Source organism: Panthera leo, chromosome A2, assembly GCF_018350215.1.
Source record: "Panthera leo isolate Ple1 chromosome A2, P.leo_Ple1_pat1.1, whole genome shotgun sequence".
NCBI classification, from domain to species: Eukaryota; Metazoa; Chordata; class Mammalia; order Carnivora; family Felidae; genus Panthera; species Panthera leo.
Window position 1 is genome coordinate 50,370,194 of NC_056680.1, and position 14,849 is coordinate 50,385,042.

At 39.2% G+C, this 14,849-nt stretch overlaps 1 protein-coding gene across 7 annotated transcripts in view; it reads right to left on the reverse strand.

Annotated features, from left to right (window-relative positions):
- RAD18 (RAD18 E3 ubiquitin protein ligase) overlaps positions 1–11,359 on the reverse strand; it is a 103,145-nt gene extending 91,786 nt beyond the window's left edge. For all 7 annotated transcript variants that reach the window (XR_006195133.1, XR_006195132.1, XR_006195131.1 and 4 more), the window contains exons 1-2: positions 11,276–11,359; positions 6,021–6,102 (exon numbers count right to left, since the gene is read on the reverse strand). Coding sequence is in view for 2 of the 7 variants with exons in the window: in XM_042910054.1 (XP_042765988.1) it covers positions 6,021–6,102; positions 11,276–11,326 (133 nt within the window). In the remaining 5 variants the exon portion in view is untranslated. The remainder of the gene's footprint in view (positions 1–6,020; positions 6,103–11,275) is intronic.
- Between the last annotated feature and the right edge of the window lie 3,490 nt (positions 11,360–14,849).

Here is a 14,849-nt window from a genome sequence, read left to right on the forward strand (position 1 = left end):
GCTAATAATAAGTACTGGTAACAATGTAGAGAAATTAGAACACTTGTGCATTGTTGACAGAAATGTAAACCAACACAGCTACTATGGAAAACAGTATGCAGGTTCCTCAAAAAATTAAAAATAGAACTACCGTCTGAGCCAAAAATCCTACTTCTGTGTATTTATGCAAAAGAAATGAAAAAAGGATCTCAAAGAGATAGCTGGACTACCATGTTCATAGCAGCATCATTCACAATGGCCAAAAGGAAGGAGCAACCAAAGTGTCCATCAAATGAATGGATAAAGAGAATGTGATGTATACATACAATGGAATACTATTTGGCCTTAAAAAAGGAAATCCTACCACATGCTACAACGTGGATGAATCTTGAGGATATTAAGCTAAGTGAAATCGGCCAATCATTGACAGACAAATACTGCACGATTCTACTTATATGAGGTATCCGGTCAAATTAATAGAAGAAGAAAAGAGAATGGTCGTTGCCAGGGCTGAAGGAAGGAGAAATGGGGAGTTACTGTGCAATGGGTATAAAATTTCAGTTACACAAAATGAAAAAGTTCTAAAGATCTCCTGTACACCAATGTTCACGTAGTTGACAATACTATACTGTACATGTAATAATTTGTTAACAGGGCAAATTTTGTATTATATGTTTTTCACCAACCCCCCCACCCAAAAAACAAAACCCAGCCCTATAGGAAGGGCTACTCTAGACCCACACTAAGCTTAAAAACAAAACTTGACAGGATCAATATAATCCACAAGTAACTTACTTGCCGGCCACAACACAGCCCCACACTCCATTAAGCTATACAACAAAATCTACCCCCTCAAAAATGTAAACACTACAATGGCAAGCATCTAATCAAAAATTACCAGTCATGCAAAGAAACAAGAAAACGTGGTTTATAACTAGGAGGGGGAAAAAAAAATCAGCCAACAGAAACAGATTTAGAAATGCCACAGATAATGGATTAGCAGACAGGGAGGTTAAACTGGCTATTTAAGAAATACGTTCAGTATATTCAAAGATTAAAACACACACAAGAACCTAACAAGGAAATAGAAACTATTTTAGAAATGAAATTTCTAGAGATGATCAATACACTATCTGAAATAAAATTTCATTGGATAAGACTAACAGCTGATGAGATACTACAGAATAAAAGATCAATAAACCTGAAGTCATAGCAAAAGAAATTATCCAAAACTAAGCACACAAAGGGACGGTGGGTGTAAGGTGGAGACCAAAACAGAAAAAAAGAAAAAAACAAAACAAAAAAAGAGTATCATGGCTATAGATAAATATCAAGCAGTAAAATAAAAAACAATTAAAAATAAAATTTAATTGGAATCAGCAATGGGGAATGAGAGTGGGACTGTAAACAAACAAATATTCAAAGAAACAAGGGTTAAAATGTTTCAAAATATAAATCTCAAGCCATGAACCCCAAACAAGACAAATACAAAGTAAATCAAACTAAAGCATATTACAAATTTCTAAAAACCACTGGTAAAGAGAAAATCTGAAAAGTAGCTAAGGAAAAAAGGCACCTTATATATGGAAAGCTATAAATAAGAATACCACATCTGGTTTCATATGCTAAACAGAATTCTTTGGCAAACTAATTATACTGCAAGAAATGTAGCAGAGAGAAAAAAAATGATACTTTTTCCAGAAGGAAACTTTTGATACATACAAAGGAAAGAAGAGTATCAGAAATGATCAATATGTGGGTAAATACAAAAGACAAGAAATTTTTTAATTTGCTTAAAAGATAATGGACCGTCAGGGGTGCCTGGGTAGTTCAGCAGGTTACACGTCTGACTCTTGATCTCAGCTCAGGTCTTGACTCAGGGTGGTGAGTTCAAGCCTTGAACTGGGCTCCACGCTGGGCATGTAGCCTTCTTAGAAAAAAAAAGATAATGGGCTCTCTAAAGCACATATAATAACAATGTATTGTGCTGTCTATGATATATGTACACATAAAACAAAGACAACAATAAGATGACAGGGGGAAAGGCAAGTACATGTTTGTAACATTTCTACCCTATTCAGATGGCACGCAAGTACATGTTTGTAACATTTCTACCCTATTCAGATGGCATAACACTGTTTGAAAGGAGATTGTCATAAATTAAAGAGGCATATTTTAAACAACCACTAAAATAATAAAACAAAGAAGCAGAGCTGGTAAGTCAATTGTGGAAAACAGTTAATACTTAAAATGTTCAATTATTTCTTAAAAAGCAGAAGGATAAGAAAGAGATGGACAAATAAAAAACAAAAAGGTAGGGGGTGCCTGAGGCTCAGTCAAGTTAAGCATCAGACTCTTGGTTTTAGCTCAGGTCATGATCTCACCATTCATGGGATCCAGCCCCGTAGGCACTCTGTGCTATAGGCTCTGTGCAGTGCGAAGCCTGCTTGAGATTCTCTCCCTCTGTCTGCCCCTCCCCCATTCATGCTCATCACTTGCATGCACACTCTGTCTCTCAAAATTAAAAAAACACTAAAAAGAAAGAAAGAAAGAAAGAAAGAAAGAAAGAAAGAAAGAAAGAAAATGCATGTAAAATGCAAAGATCCTAAAAGGTCCAAATAAAAACAAAATGAGAGGACTTAAAATGTCTGACATCAAGACTTACTACAAAGCTACAGTAATTAAGAGAGTGTGGTATTGACATGAGGATAAACATAGAGAACAATGGAACAGAAAAGAGTCCAGAAACAGACACACACATTACTGCCTGAAGCTATATTGACTATTATGGGGAGTACTCTGTCAGGGGATAGAATGTACAATATCTTAACTATACTGGTTACATGGTATACACTTTCGTCAAACCTCAACTATGCTTGTACCCTTTACGTCTTATAATGGATATAATTTATTACATGTAAATTATACCTAAAGATTATTTTAACTCATACTTAGAAATAATTCCTAAAACTTATCTTGGTAACTAATGTGAATCTACCCTAGAAAATAACTAACAATTATTGAGGACCTATATATACCATGCCAGACACTGGGCTCTGCACATTTAGTTTTCACAATTATCTTTTTTTTTTTTAAGTTTATTTATTTTGAGAAAGAGAGAGAGTGTGCCCATAAAAATGAGAGAGGGGCAGAAAGAGGGAGAGAGAGAATCTCAAGTAAGCACCGGGCTGTCAGCATAGTGACAAACGCGAGCTCGATCTCACGAACCTGAGCTGAAATTAAGAGTCCAATGCTTAACCGATGGAGCCAACCCAGGGCCCCTTCACAATCACCTTTTAAAGTAGAAATGACTCATCAAATTTTTACATTTGAAGAAACGTTAGCATTTGCAAGTTAACCCGCCTGGTTAAGGGAGGGGAGTCAAGAGTCAAGCCTAGTAACATCTCTAACACCCACGTTGCTACCAGCACCACCCTCTTACGTCTTTGTTATAGAAACTTCTTCACCAATGCTATTACTACCCACCAAAATCATCTTTTTTTAAGCCTACCTTGTCTCTAACCTTCTAAGACAAATCAATCGAAAATAGAGGACAAAAGAAAGAAAATAGAGGACAAGAAAGATCATGAACCTAGATGACGCGTTAATTGGATGGCCAGCTCCTAAACAAAGACAGGCTCACCACTATGCATTAAATACCTTAAGCTACAGTATAAAAAACACAGTAGACACATAAAGAGAAGTACGAACAAATCTCAATATATTACAATCACAATCACACAGCAAGTTAAGGGTAATACTCTTCAGTGGGAATTCTCCCACTGGGATTTTTAAACTTTGAATATATTTGAATATATTTTTAAACTCTGAATTATATACATTTATGTCAAGGACTACATGATTGAACTACCTGTACGTTATCCTGTTACAAAACAAAAAATTCTGAAATCTAACATCTAAAAGTACTTGGCAAATAAAGACCAAAATTTTCATTGCTATAGCCTTAAAAAAGGCATAAAAATATCCAAGAGGGGATCCAAGAAAACATGGGAGAAGGTGGGATTTGAGATGAACACGATGAAAGGAAGAGATTTACAGATAACCTGAGGCCAGGTGACATCAGGAATATTCCTTGTCCGATGGACTTTCCTACTTCGTAAGTCTTAACTGGAGACCACAGGAGATGAGAGCTTCAGGAAAACACACTGTTGCCACCTCTGCTTGTAGTCGCAAGAACTGGTACCACCAGACCTCTGGTGGCAATATTACTCCTTCACGCGGTCTTCACTCCCATCTCCGGTCCCAGGAATAAGCCTTGGCGCAATGAGTGATGACTACGTGTAAAACTGATGCTATTGCTTCTGCCAGCATCTTCAAATCCAAAAGACAGTCTTCATGATGCATGGACACTCCTCTTTCGTGTACTGGAGTGGACAGTCCTTGCAGATCAGAAAAACTGGACTGAGAGGGGCCTGCGTGGCTCCATCAGTTAAGCACCTGCCTCTTGATTTTGGCTCAGGTCATGATCTCACAGTTTGTGAGATTGAGGCCCACATGGGACTCTGCACTGACAGCGTGGCACTTGCTTGGGATTCTCTCTCTCCCTCTCTCTCTCCCCCTCTCCCCCCTCTGAAAATAAATAATAAATAAACCTTTAAAAAAAAAAAGAAAAGAAAAACTGGACTGAGAACACTCATGTTTGAAAGCTACCTAAAGAGTGTCGTGTCATTGGAAAGAACTGTGATCAGAGACGTTGAGTCTTCTCATTATTGATATTGGACTAACTATTGGGAACTTGAGGGATGCCTGGCTAGCTCAGTCAGTTAAGCATCTGACTTCAGCTCAGGTCACGATCTCACAGTTCATGAGTTTGAGCCTGGAGCCTGCTTCAGATTCTGTCTCCTCTGTCTGCCTCTCCCCCATTCACAATCTGTCTCTCTGTCTCAAAAATAAATAAACATTAAAAAAAATTTTTTTTAATAAATATTGGGAGCTTGAATGATGGAGATGTCATGACACAGACAAGCTCATGATGGTATGATTACAAGGCTTCATCTCAGTGTTCCCGTAAGTATGAAGTGCACATATTTATAATTTTCACTTATCACAGGGTAAATTTAAAATTGATTCATAAAAAGGTATCTTTTCCCAGATTTCAAAGGACACAGAAATTTGTGAACGATAGCATTTTTACTTCCTAAATGCTTTCTCCCCTTCTAATACCACTTCCCAACATTATCTGTTAATGGAGTTTTGTGCATATCCTTTTGGGGTACACTGATAAACTATTATGCAAATGGTCTTATGGGCCCCCACATTAGCTATAAATTTTTATGTGGTCAACATGCTCATATATAAATTACTGTGAATTTCTCCAACTAATCTGTTGAAATAGTCCCAGTAGTTCCAGTTCACTGGAAATAAGGATATCCAACATTAGTATTTTGAGTCAAAAGTAGACATTTCCCAAAACTGTTTAGATTGTCATCCATCCTGTCCCCCTGCGTTTATGAGACTTCTGTTTTCTAAAACAGTACAAACATTAGATGTCAGTGTTTTAATCTTTGACAATGTGATGTTACAAAGACATTGCTTCTCTTCTGTTATTGTTCAGTTCAATCATCTTTATATGTCCTTAACCCTTACTAGTTATTTGTTATTTCACCTTCCTCTGTGTTTTTTTTGTTCATTTCCCTTGGAAATGTCTTTGTTAAGCATATTAATGTTTGTTAAGCATATTAATGTTTGTTAAGCATATTAATGTCTTTGTTACTGGTTTCTAAGAGATCATTTGTGATTAAGGATGTTAACTATTTGCCAGGCACTGCAAATTACATACTACGTTTTCTCACCAACACTTTACAGTGATGTTGTACTTTTTGGTTGTACAAAAGTTGTGTATAGAATTATAATAATTTTCTGCTTTAAAAAAAAAATATCCAAGAGGAAGATGGCAGAAAATACCTTCTGAAAACCTCAAGCTAGAGGAGCTAACGGTAAGAAATAAATGAGTGTTAAATAAACACTACCTTATATAAAAATCACACTTACACTAGTTCACAGAGACAGTGCGTACTTACAGTTATGTGAGCACTGAGGAATCATCATTGCAATGTTGAAATATTCAAAGCAAATTCCACACCGCAGCAAATCATCTAGTGTCTGAAATGCAAAAATACATATATACCTGTCAGAGAGCCACCAAGACTGGACCATCTGCCACAGAACTTTCTCCATCCTCTAAAAAAACCAATTTAATAATACTCCTTTGTGAATATACAAACCCAAAATTAACTCCACATAAACCGCAAGAGATCTTGACAAATAGAGAAAAACCTCTCCCACATGACTTACACATTCAAATGTCAGGTTACCAAAAAGGCTTTAAGACAGATAAAGTGACACTACAGATTCCTGCTCCTTATCGGCAACCCTTCACAAAAGGGCTACTCCATTCCTGTTTCATTTGCCATGTGTTTTCCAGCTCTTACTCCAAGCTTCCTCCTCTTCAGACCCCATTCCCTGGCCTACAGTCACTGTTGGGTAAAAGGTACCAACAAGCATTCACCACACAGGTTAAGGACAAAATTAGAGAATATTTAAAGTCAAACACTCAAAATCATCTAGTTAAAGCCCTTACTTCACAAATGAGGAAGCAAACACACATACTGGGCATAAGTCAAGCCAGGACAAAACTTCCTGTCTCCCTAATGGCACTCAGTCCGATGCTTTCTGCATAATACCACATTAGTTACTACACAGTGGAGCCAAATGAGGAAGCCCTGGAAAGAGGTAGAGCCAGTGACAGCAGAAGAAGTAAGGCAGTAGTTAACCTGGGAAGGCAGACAGATGTGCATCAGCCTGGAATGCAATCCAAACAGGAAAGGATCTATTCTCACAACCCAAAATCTTCTAAATCATTTAAAATAAAATGTTATTCTGCATTCAACAGCATGCTGAGCAGATATGTAAGAGAAAAAGAAAAAAGGAAAAAAAAAGAAGGAGCTTTCTCATGTACCAATATGGAAAGACTGCCAAGGTAAGTGCAAAGAGGAAGCAAGGCAGGCTACTTTTTGTTAAAAAGAGAGGGTAGAATAAATATGTATTCTATTTTTACCTTGGATACATATGAAGAAATTCTGAAAAGACACACATTATGTAATAAATAATGGCAACGGGGGTCAGAATACTGGACAGATAAGGGACAAGTTGGAAGGGAGACTTTTACTTTTCATTTCATATTTTTTAACTATGAGTGTATTACCTAAGTTTTAAAAATACAAACAAAAATGACTAATGTCACTAACAGCCTATATGATGAAATACTGTGTAGCCATTTAAAAAAACACACACTTTTAAAGAATAATTAATGCCATGGGAAAACGTTCATGTTTAATGGAAACTAAAAGAACAAAACAAAATTCAGAGAACAAATCTACAATACATCACAATAAGACTATACAGTTTAATCTCCGTAATAATCTTATGAAGTCTATACTATCTATATCCCAGTTTTAAAGATGAAGCCTACAGTGCTTATAAGTGGTTGAATCAAACCCAAGAAGTGGACTCCAAAGGGTTCCCAAATTTCAAATCCATATACACATCATACACAAGAAAAACTGAAGGAAAACAGGAGAAAACATTAAACAGTGGTTATCTCTGGATGGTTGGATGATGAGTAACTTTCATTTGTTCTTTTATTTAATCTGAATTTTAATTTTTTCTACTCCATACTCATACTCCATTCATAATCTGTCAAAACTAGAAATTCCTATTGTTAAAAATCCAGGGAAATAAACATTAAAATGTCAAAATCTTCTATTATTTTCGATGGTAAGCTACCAATGACACCAACCACTAGAAGACTGTGTTGAAAATCAATTAAGAGCAGAGACAGGACCGGAAGCCAGAGTCCGAGCATCCACTCTCTTGTGCTTTCTTCTACCTAATCATCCTCTCTCTTCTGGAGGAGTAGTTCTGACACATGCCCAGCAAGATTTGTGGAAGGTGATACTGTATCAGATGAACTATAACATTCTTGTAAAAACTTCTGGTCACGCCACTTCAAGACCGTAACATGCAGTGCAGGAAACAGAGAGCGGTCAAGTGGAATGCTCCAGGACTTCTTCAACTTAGAGAGAAGAGGGCAAAGCGGAAGAAGGAAGGAAAAAGTGAGTGAAAAGACTTAATAACTAGAGAAAAAGTTCTTAAGTTTTTTGGTCACAGATCCCTTTTAAAATAGGGATAAAAACTATGAACTCTCTTCTCAGGAAAACACATACAAACAGAAATTTTATAAATAATTTCAAATACAAAAGTCTGTCCATGGATCCTAGCTTATTGGGATTTAGAGGCAGATTTCACCTCAAAGGAAGAAAGCTTCAAACACAGTTTCCAGGAGCAGCTAATTCTTCTTCCCTGGAAAAGTTCAAGCAGAAACTATGTAACAAATTGGCAAATACATTATAAAGGGATTAAAACACATAGATCAATGGAACAGGCCGGAGAGCCCACAAATAAACCCACACCTATACCCTCAATTAATCTACAACAAAGGAGGCAAGAATATACAATGGGGAAAAGACAGTCCTTTCAATAAATGGTATTGGGAAAACTGGAGAGCTACATGCAAAAGAATGAAACTGGAGCACTTTCTTACACCATGTAAAAAATAAATTCAAAATGGATTAAAGGCTTAAATGTGAGTCCTGAAACCAAAAAACTCCTAAAAGAAAACCTAGGCAACAATTTCTTGGACATCACCTTAGCAACATATTTATAGATATGTCTCTTCGGGCAAGGGAAACAAGTAAACATCCAAGCACTGGGACTACACCAAAATAAAAGGCTTTCACACAGCAAAAGAAACCATCAACAACACAAAAAAATGCAACCCATTGCATGGCAGATGTCTGCAAATGATACACTCAATGGGAGGTTAATATCTAAAATACATATAAAGAACTTACACAACTCAACACCAAAAAACCCCCCAAATAATCCAATTAAAAAATGGTCCGAGGACTTGAATAGACATTTTTCCAAAGAAGACATACAGATGGCCAACCGACACGAAGAGATGCCCAACATCACTCATCATTAGAGAAATGCAAATCAAAACCACCATATCACCTCACACCGGTCAGAATGGCTAGTACCAAAAAGACAAGAAATAACAAGTGTTAGTGAGGATGTGGAGAAAAGGGAACCCTCCTGCACTGTTGGTAGAAATGTAAATTGGTGCAACCAATGTGAAGAACACTATGGAGGTTCCTCACAAAATTAAAAACAGAAATTCTATATGATCCAGTAATTCCACTACTAGACATATGCACCCCTATGTTTATTGTAGCATTTTTTACAAAAGCCAAGGTATGGAAGCAGCCCAAGTGTCCATGGATAGATGAATGCATAGAAAAGATATGGTACATATATACAATGTAACATTACAAAGCCATAAAAAAGAATGAGACCTTGCCATTTGTGACAACATTGATGGATCCAGAGGGTAATATGTAAGTGAAATATGCCAGACAGAGGAAAACAAACACCACATGATTTCACTTATATGTAGAATCTAAAAAAAACAAAACAAATAAACAAAAAACAGCCCCTTAAATACAGACAACTGGTGGTTGCCACCAGGGAGGTGGATGGGGGAAGGGCAAAATGAAGAGTATTAAGAGGTACAAACAATAAAAACAAAATAAAAGACCTATTGAAAAGTAGAAAAGAAATACTGGAAGGGGGCTGGCTCTCCACTATGATTCTAATATGGGCTAAATCAACCCCATCGTTGAACACTCTCGGGTGCTGAACCCTGTATTCAGTGCTCTGGTGAGACATCAAATCCAGAGAAGACATGGAACCTGCTTCTAAAGAACATTGTGGAAGTTGTGGTAATATATAAAATATGCTCAAATCTACACATCAAAAAGCTTTATAAGCTTTTATTTCCTTTATCCAATTCAATCTTCACAACAAATAAAAAGGGATGAAAGGAACACTTCACACATGTTAAGTGCTAATGATAATAAAGACGTATTAATTGAATGCTTAGTACCTTCCAGATACTACCTTCAACCAATCAGCAAATAATCTTTGAACATGCACGGTGCCAAGCACAGTGAATAAGCCAGACAGGATCCCTACCCACACACATCAACTCATTTAACCAACCGTATGAACTATTTATTTTTGTCTCCACTTTGAAGAAATTCACGCTGAGGGAGGTTAAGTAGCCGACTCAAGATGACACGGTTAAATAAGAGCCAGACACCAGATCTAACTGAGGACCACTGAACTCAAATCTATGTTCCTTTCCACTGTAACTTTGTGTCAAGGCCACCACGTCTCCAAAACCACAGCTTTCCTAGATCCCTCCACAATGTCAGCTTTTCACCATGGGGCTATCTCGAGTCCCCAAGCTCTGTAGATGACACTGATGACAGTAAGAAGAATAAGACCCTATCCTCCAAGTCCCCTCACTTAATCCTCAAAGTCAAGTCTTATGAGTCAGTGGGACAGACACCATAATCCCCAAATTTACAAAAGTGAGGGATAACAACTAGAAAGTGGTCTTGCACACAAACAGAAATGCATAATTACAGAGCAAGAAGAAAAACCAAGCAACTGATTCTTAGCTAGCACAGCAAAGTGTATTTGCTCTTGATCAAGCACAGCAGGAACCCAGGGCTCACCACTATAGCAAATGGAACTGGAATGACTTGCAAAAAAAAAAAGTTACTTAAGTGAAATAATACAATGAAACAAAAGGCTAAGGCTGAGCCTGTCTTGTTTAAAAGCGATGCACAACTGTTAGGAGTTAGGACAGGTCAGGGAGGGGTTAGAGCAAACCAGCACCAGGTGATTAGAAGAAATGAAAGAATGGGAAGGAGACGACCTGTTTCGCTAGGTGATTAAATAAGTGTTATCTGATGGAGGGTTCAAACCAAATCAAGTCCGGTGTCACTAGGGGAAATTCTCAACTAACGTACTGCGAGAGTTTACGTAATGCTCGACAAGTAGTAGGCCCTCAAAAAGGATTAGTTGTCACTGTCGTTTTCACTGTTTGGACTATTTTTCTCGAGGTCATTGTTCTTGCTGAAAATACCCGGTTCCAAAAGGCGACCAACATAAGTGCCCCATAAGGGACCGAGGCCTGACACCGTCACTTCTCAGCAGGAGGCTCAAATCTACTAGGTCGCTCAGGGGCAGAGCCGAACCGGGTACCCTGGCCCAGCTCGAGGCTCACATCACATCCTTTCTCCTCCTCAAGGCGGGGCTGGCCTCCCGGACACCCGGGTGCCCCCAACCTCCCCAGACCACTCACCTTCATGACTGCCAAGCCTGGAGGCCACCGAGGCTCGACTTGGGAGTCCATGGCTTCTCCTAGATAGGCTGGGGGGTCCGTCACCCACTGTCCTCCCCGCGCTCCACAGCTACTCGAAATTCCCCGCGCTATGGCGATACGTCAGCAGCCAGCGACGCGCCTGAGGCGTGTGCGGAGCCTGCTGGGAGTTGTAGTACATGGGCGGAGCGCCGCCAAAGACCCCCCCCCCCCCCCCCCCCGCACTGCGCGCCCCCCCCCCCCTTTGCCTCTCAGGGCAGGTAAATGGTTGAAAAGCCCACGTTAGGTTTTGTAGCAGACCCTTGATAAATAGATGCCTGTGGAATGTTAGGGAAAGACAGTCAGGAATCAAGTCAAATCCGGACCTTGCCAAACCTCTCAAGGTCCAGGCTCATTCCTCCCCCTCACCTCGCCCTCCGTGATTGCTCCCCTCTCTGAGCAGGTGTTTTCATACCTAGTATTTCGTGTCACCCCATCATAACTGTGAGAGGTGAATATTACCATTGCTAGTTAACACAAGAGGAAACTTCGGCTCAAAACAGTGAATCATACAGTGTCATTGCCCAGACTACAAATAGGGCCTTTGGACTTTAAACGGGAGTTCTTTTTCTCAAATTAAAAATAAAAAAAATAAAAAAAATAAAAGTTCTGCAGAGACAACCACCCTAACTCTTTCAGATATTTACTTTCTTATATTTCCTATTCAGATATATAGATACGGCTTTTTTTCCCCCACAAATGTTATTAAATTAAATGCATAGCTTTGTCAACGAGTTTTTCTGTTCCTTTATTTAACCACACATCTTAAGGCCTCTCCATACTAATACGAACATATTTACTTCATTCCTAGCTACAAAGTCAATAACATAGGTGTACCACAATTTATTATTCCCATTCTGTGGAGCATTTAGGTTATTTCCAGGTTTTCACTATTGCAAAGAGTTACAATGAACATACTATCTATATACATCTTGGCACACTTGAGGCAAGACATCTGGGGGATGATTTCCTACCAATGGAACTACTAGGTCAATTTGTGCGCTCTTTTAAAACTGTGATAGCATTATATGATTTGCCAAAAAGGCTGATTTATACTAATGCATTTATACTCTCATCAAGCAAGTATAAGAATGCCCATTATCCAAATGTGAAGATGACCATCATACCACCCAGTCTGTCAGTTTAACTCAGCACTCCCCCACTGCTTTATGTGGACCTTCATTGCATCAGGTCTCATGGCCCCAAGTCAGCAGTTAACATTGCTCCGGTCAGACCCCTGCTGCTTGTCACTGCTACCCAACAAGGTCCATGCATTCATTCACTCATTCAACAAATACTTTTTTTTAAGTTTATTAATTTTTGAAAGAGAATGAGAGAGAGAGAGAGAGAGAACAAGTGGAGGAGGGGCAGAGAGAGGGGGGACAGAGGATCTGAAGCAGGCTCTGCACTGAGAGTAGAGAGCTTGATGAGGGGCTCAAACTCATGAACCATGACATCATGACCTGAGCCAAAGTCAGATGCTTAACCGACTAAGCCACCCAGGTGCCCCAATAAATACTTTTTTTAAGTGCTTACTGTTGTCCAGGCACTTGAGCCACACTGTGAAGTAGGTAGTGGTAAAGTTGTTATTGCCATCATACAGACAAAGGCACTGAGGCTTGGAGAAGTTAAGTCTTCACTTCTTTAGGCTTGCTTCGTTAGAAATTCTGGCTCCCAAGCCAGAGCTGTATTCAATTGATTTTTCCCAGCCTATGCCCAATTATTCATTGGACAATAATAACATTAACAGCATTTGGACAAAAGACTTTAATACCCATTACAATAAAGGCTGACATTCATTAGACACCTGTGTGCAAAGCACTGTTCAGGTGTTTTTATACAATTTGACTTATTTCAGACTCACTCCAACCAAATGAGGAAAAGGAAGTAAAAAGGTAACTCACTTAGGGCATTCTACTGGTAAGTGGAAGAGGAAGGATTTGAACTCAGGCAGTCTGGCTTGAGTCCACATTCACCACTACAGAGTATTCTCATAAAAACACCTCATCATGAGAATTATTCTCATTTTATAGATTCGGCAAATGAGTCTCAGAGAAGCAAAGAGACTCATTCAAGATCACATAGCTTGTCAGTGGCAAAGTCCAGCCTTGAATCTAGGTCTCTTAACCCCAAACCTTAAAGGATCATCCACTTTATGGAAGAGTAATTGAGCAGACAAAGCCTCTGTTTAGAAGTTTGAGGCTCCCAGGATGCTGTACCTTATGGGGCTCCAACGGGAGGGTGGAGAGTGGCAGAGAGGAGTGGAGGGTTAGGGAATACAATGGGTTTGTATCAACCAATTAGAGAAGGGCATGCAAATGAACTCCAAGGGTAATTGTAGGTATTGCCTAGTTCCTGAGGCGGTAGCGGGGAGGCGGGGCAGGGGCTTGGAGAGACCAGGCCCCAGGTCTGAGTGCACTAGTAATTTTTCCTTTATGGTACTTGTAGGTTGAAGGTGACAAAAGGCTAGAAAGGCGAGAGAAAAAGAAGAGAGAGAAAAGAGAAAAAGAATGAAGAAGGAGAGAGAGAAAGAGAGAGAGAGGGAAAGAAATGCAGTCTTCCCATTCAGTCATGAAGACAGATTGGGGACAGGCATCTCTCATTGGTCCTGGGCTCCAGATCCAGCTCTCCATCTCTGGAGAGTCTCCAGGGTAGCACCCAGTGCCATTCATCTCTGAGTTCCTGCCACCAGCTGCTCACGGAGACTGAATGTATAAGTAATCACTGGGATCAGCTCTTCTTGCCCTCTTTGACAGCACCCACTCAAGCCCACCTTTGGGCCTGGAAAGGAAAGGCCAGGCAAGAGCACAAACGGGTTCTGAAAGCACCTTTGAATTCAGGACAAAGGCATTTGCTTTGTCCTCCCCATGATATTTATCTGGCACCTTGGAGCCAATCCACTCTAAGCTACTGTTTCCACAGACATTCTCCTTTTCTTAGATCGATAAAGAGATTGTACTTCCTCATTCAGGAGTGAAAACAAAATGTTCCATATTTTAAAAGCAGACTAATGCTCAGCAGAATCACGCTTTGCACTTAGCACAAAGTGAAGGTCTGGGATAGGGCCACCAGAGAAAATACAGGATGCCTTGTAAATTTCAATTGCAGATAAACAGCAAACTTTTTTTTTAATTAAAAAAATTTTTTAACACTTATTTATTTTTGAGAGAGAGAGAGAGAGAGACAGAGCACGAGTGGGGCAGGGGAGAGAGAGAGGGAGACACAGAATCAGAACAGGTTCCAGGCTCTGAGCTGTCAGCACAGAGCCTGATGTGGGGCTCAAACTCATGGACTGCGAGATCATGACCTGAGCTGAAGTCCAACACTCAATCGACTGAGCCACCCAGGCACCCCAACAGCAAACAATTTTTAATATAAATATATCCCAAATATTATACACGGCATATTTATACCTAAAAAAATTTTTTTAATTAATTTAATTTAATTTTTAGGCACTTTTAATCTGAAATTCAAATTTAACTGAGCATCTTGTAGTTTTATTTGTGAAATCTGACAA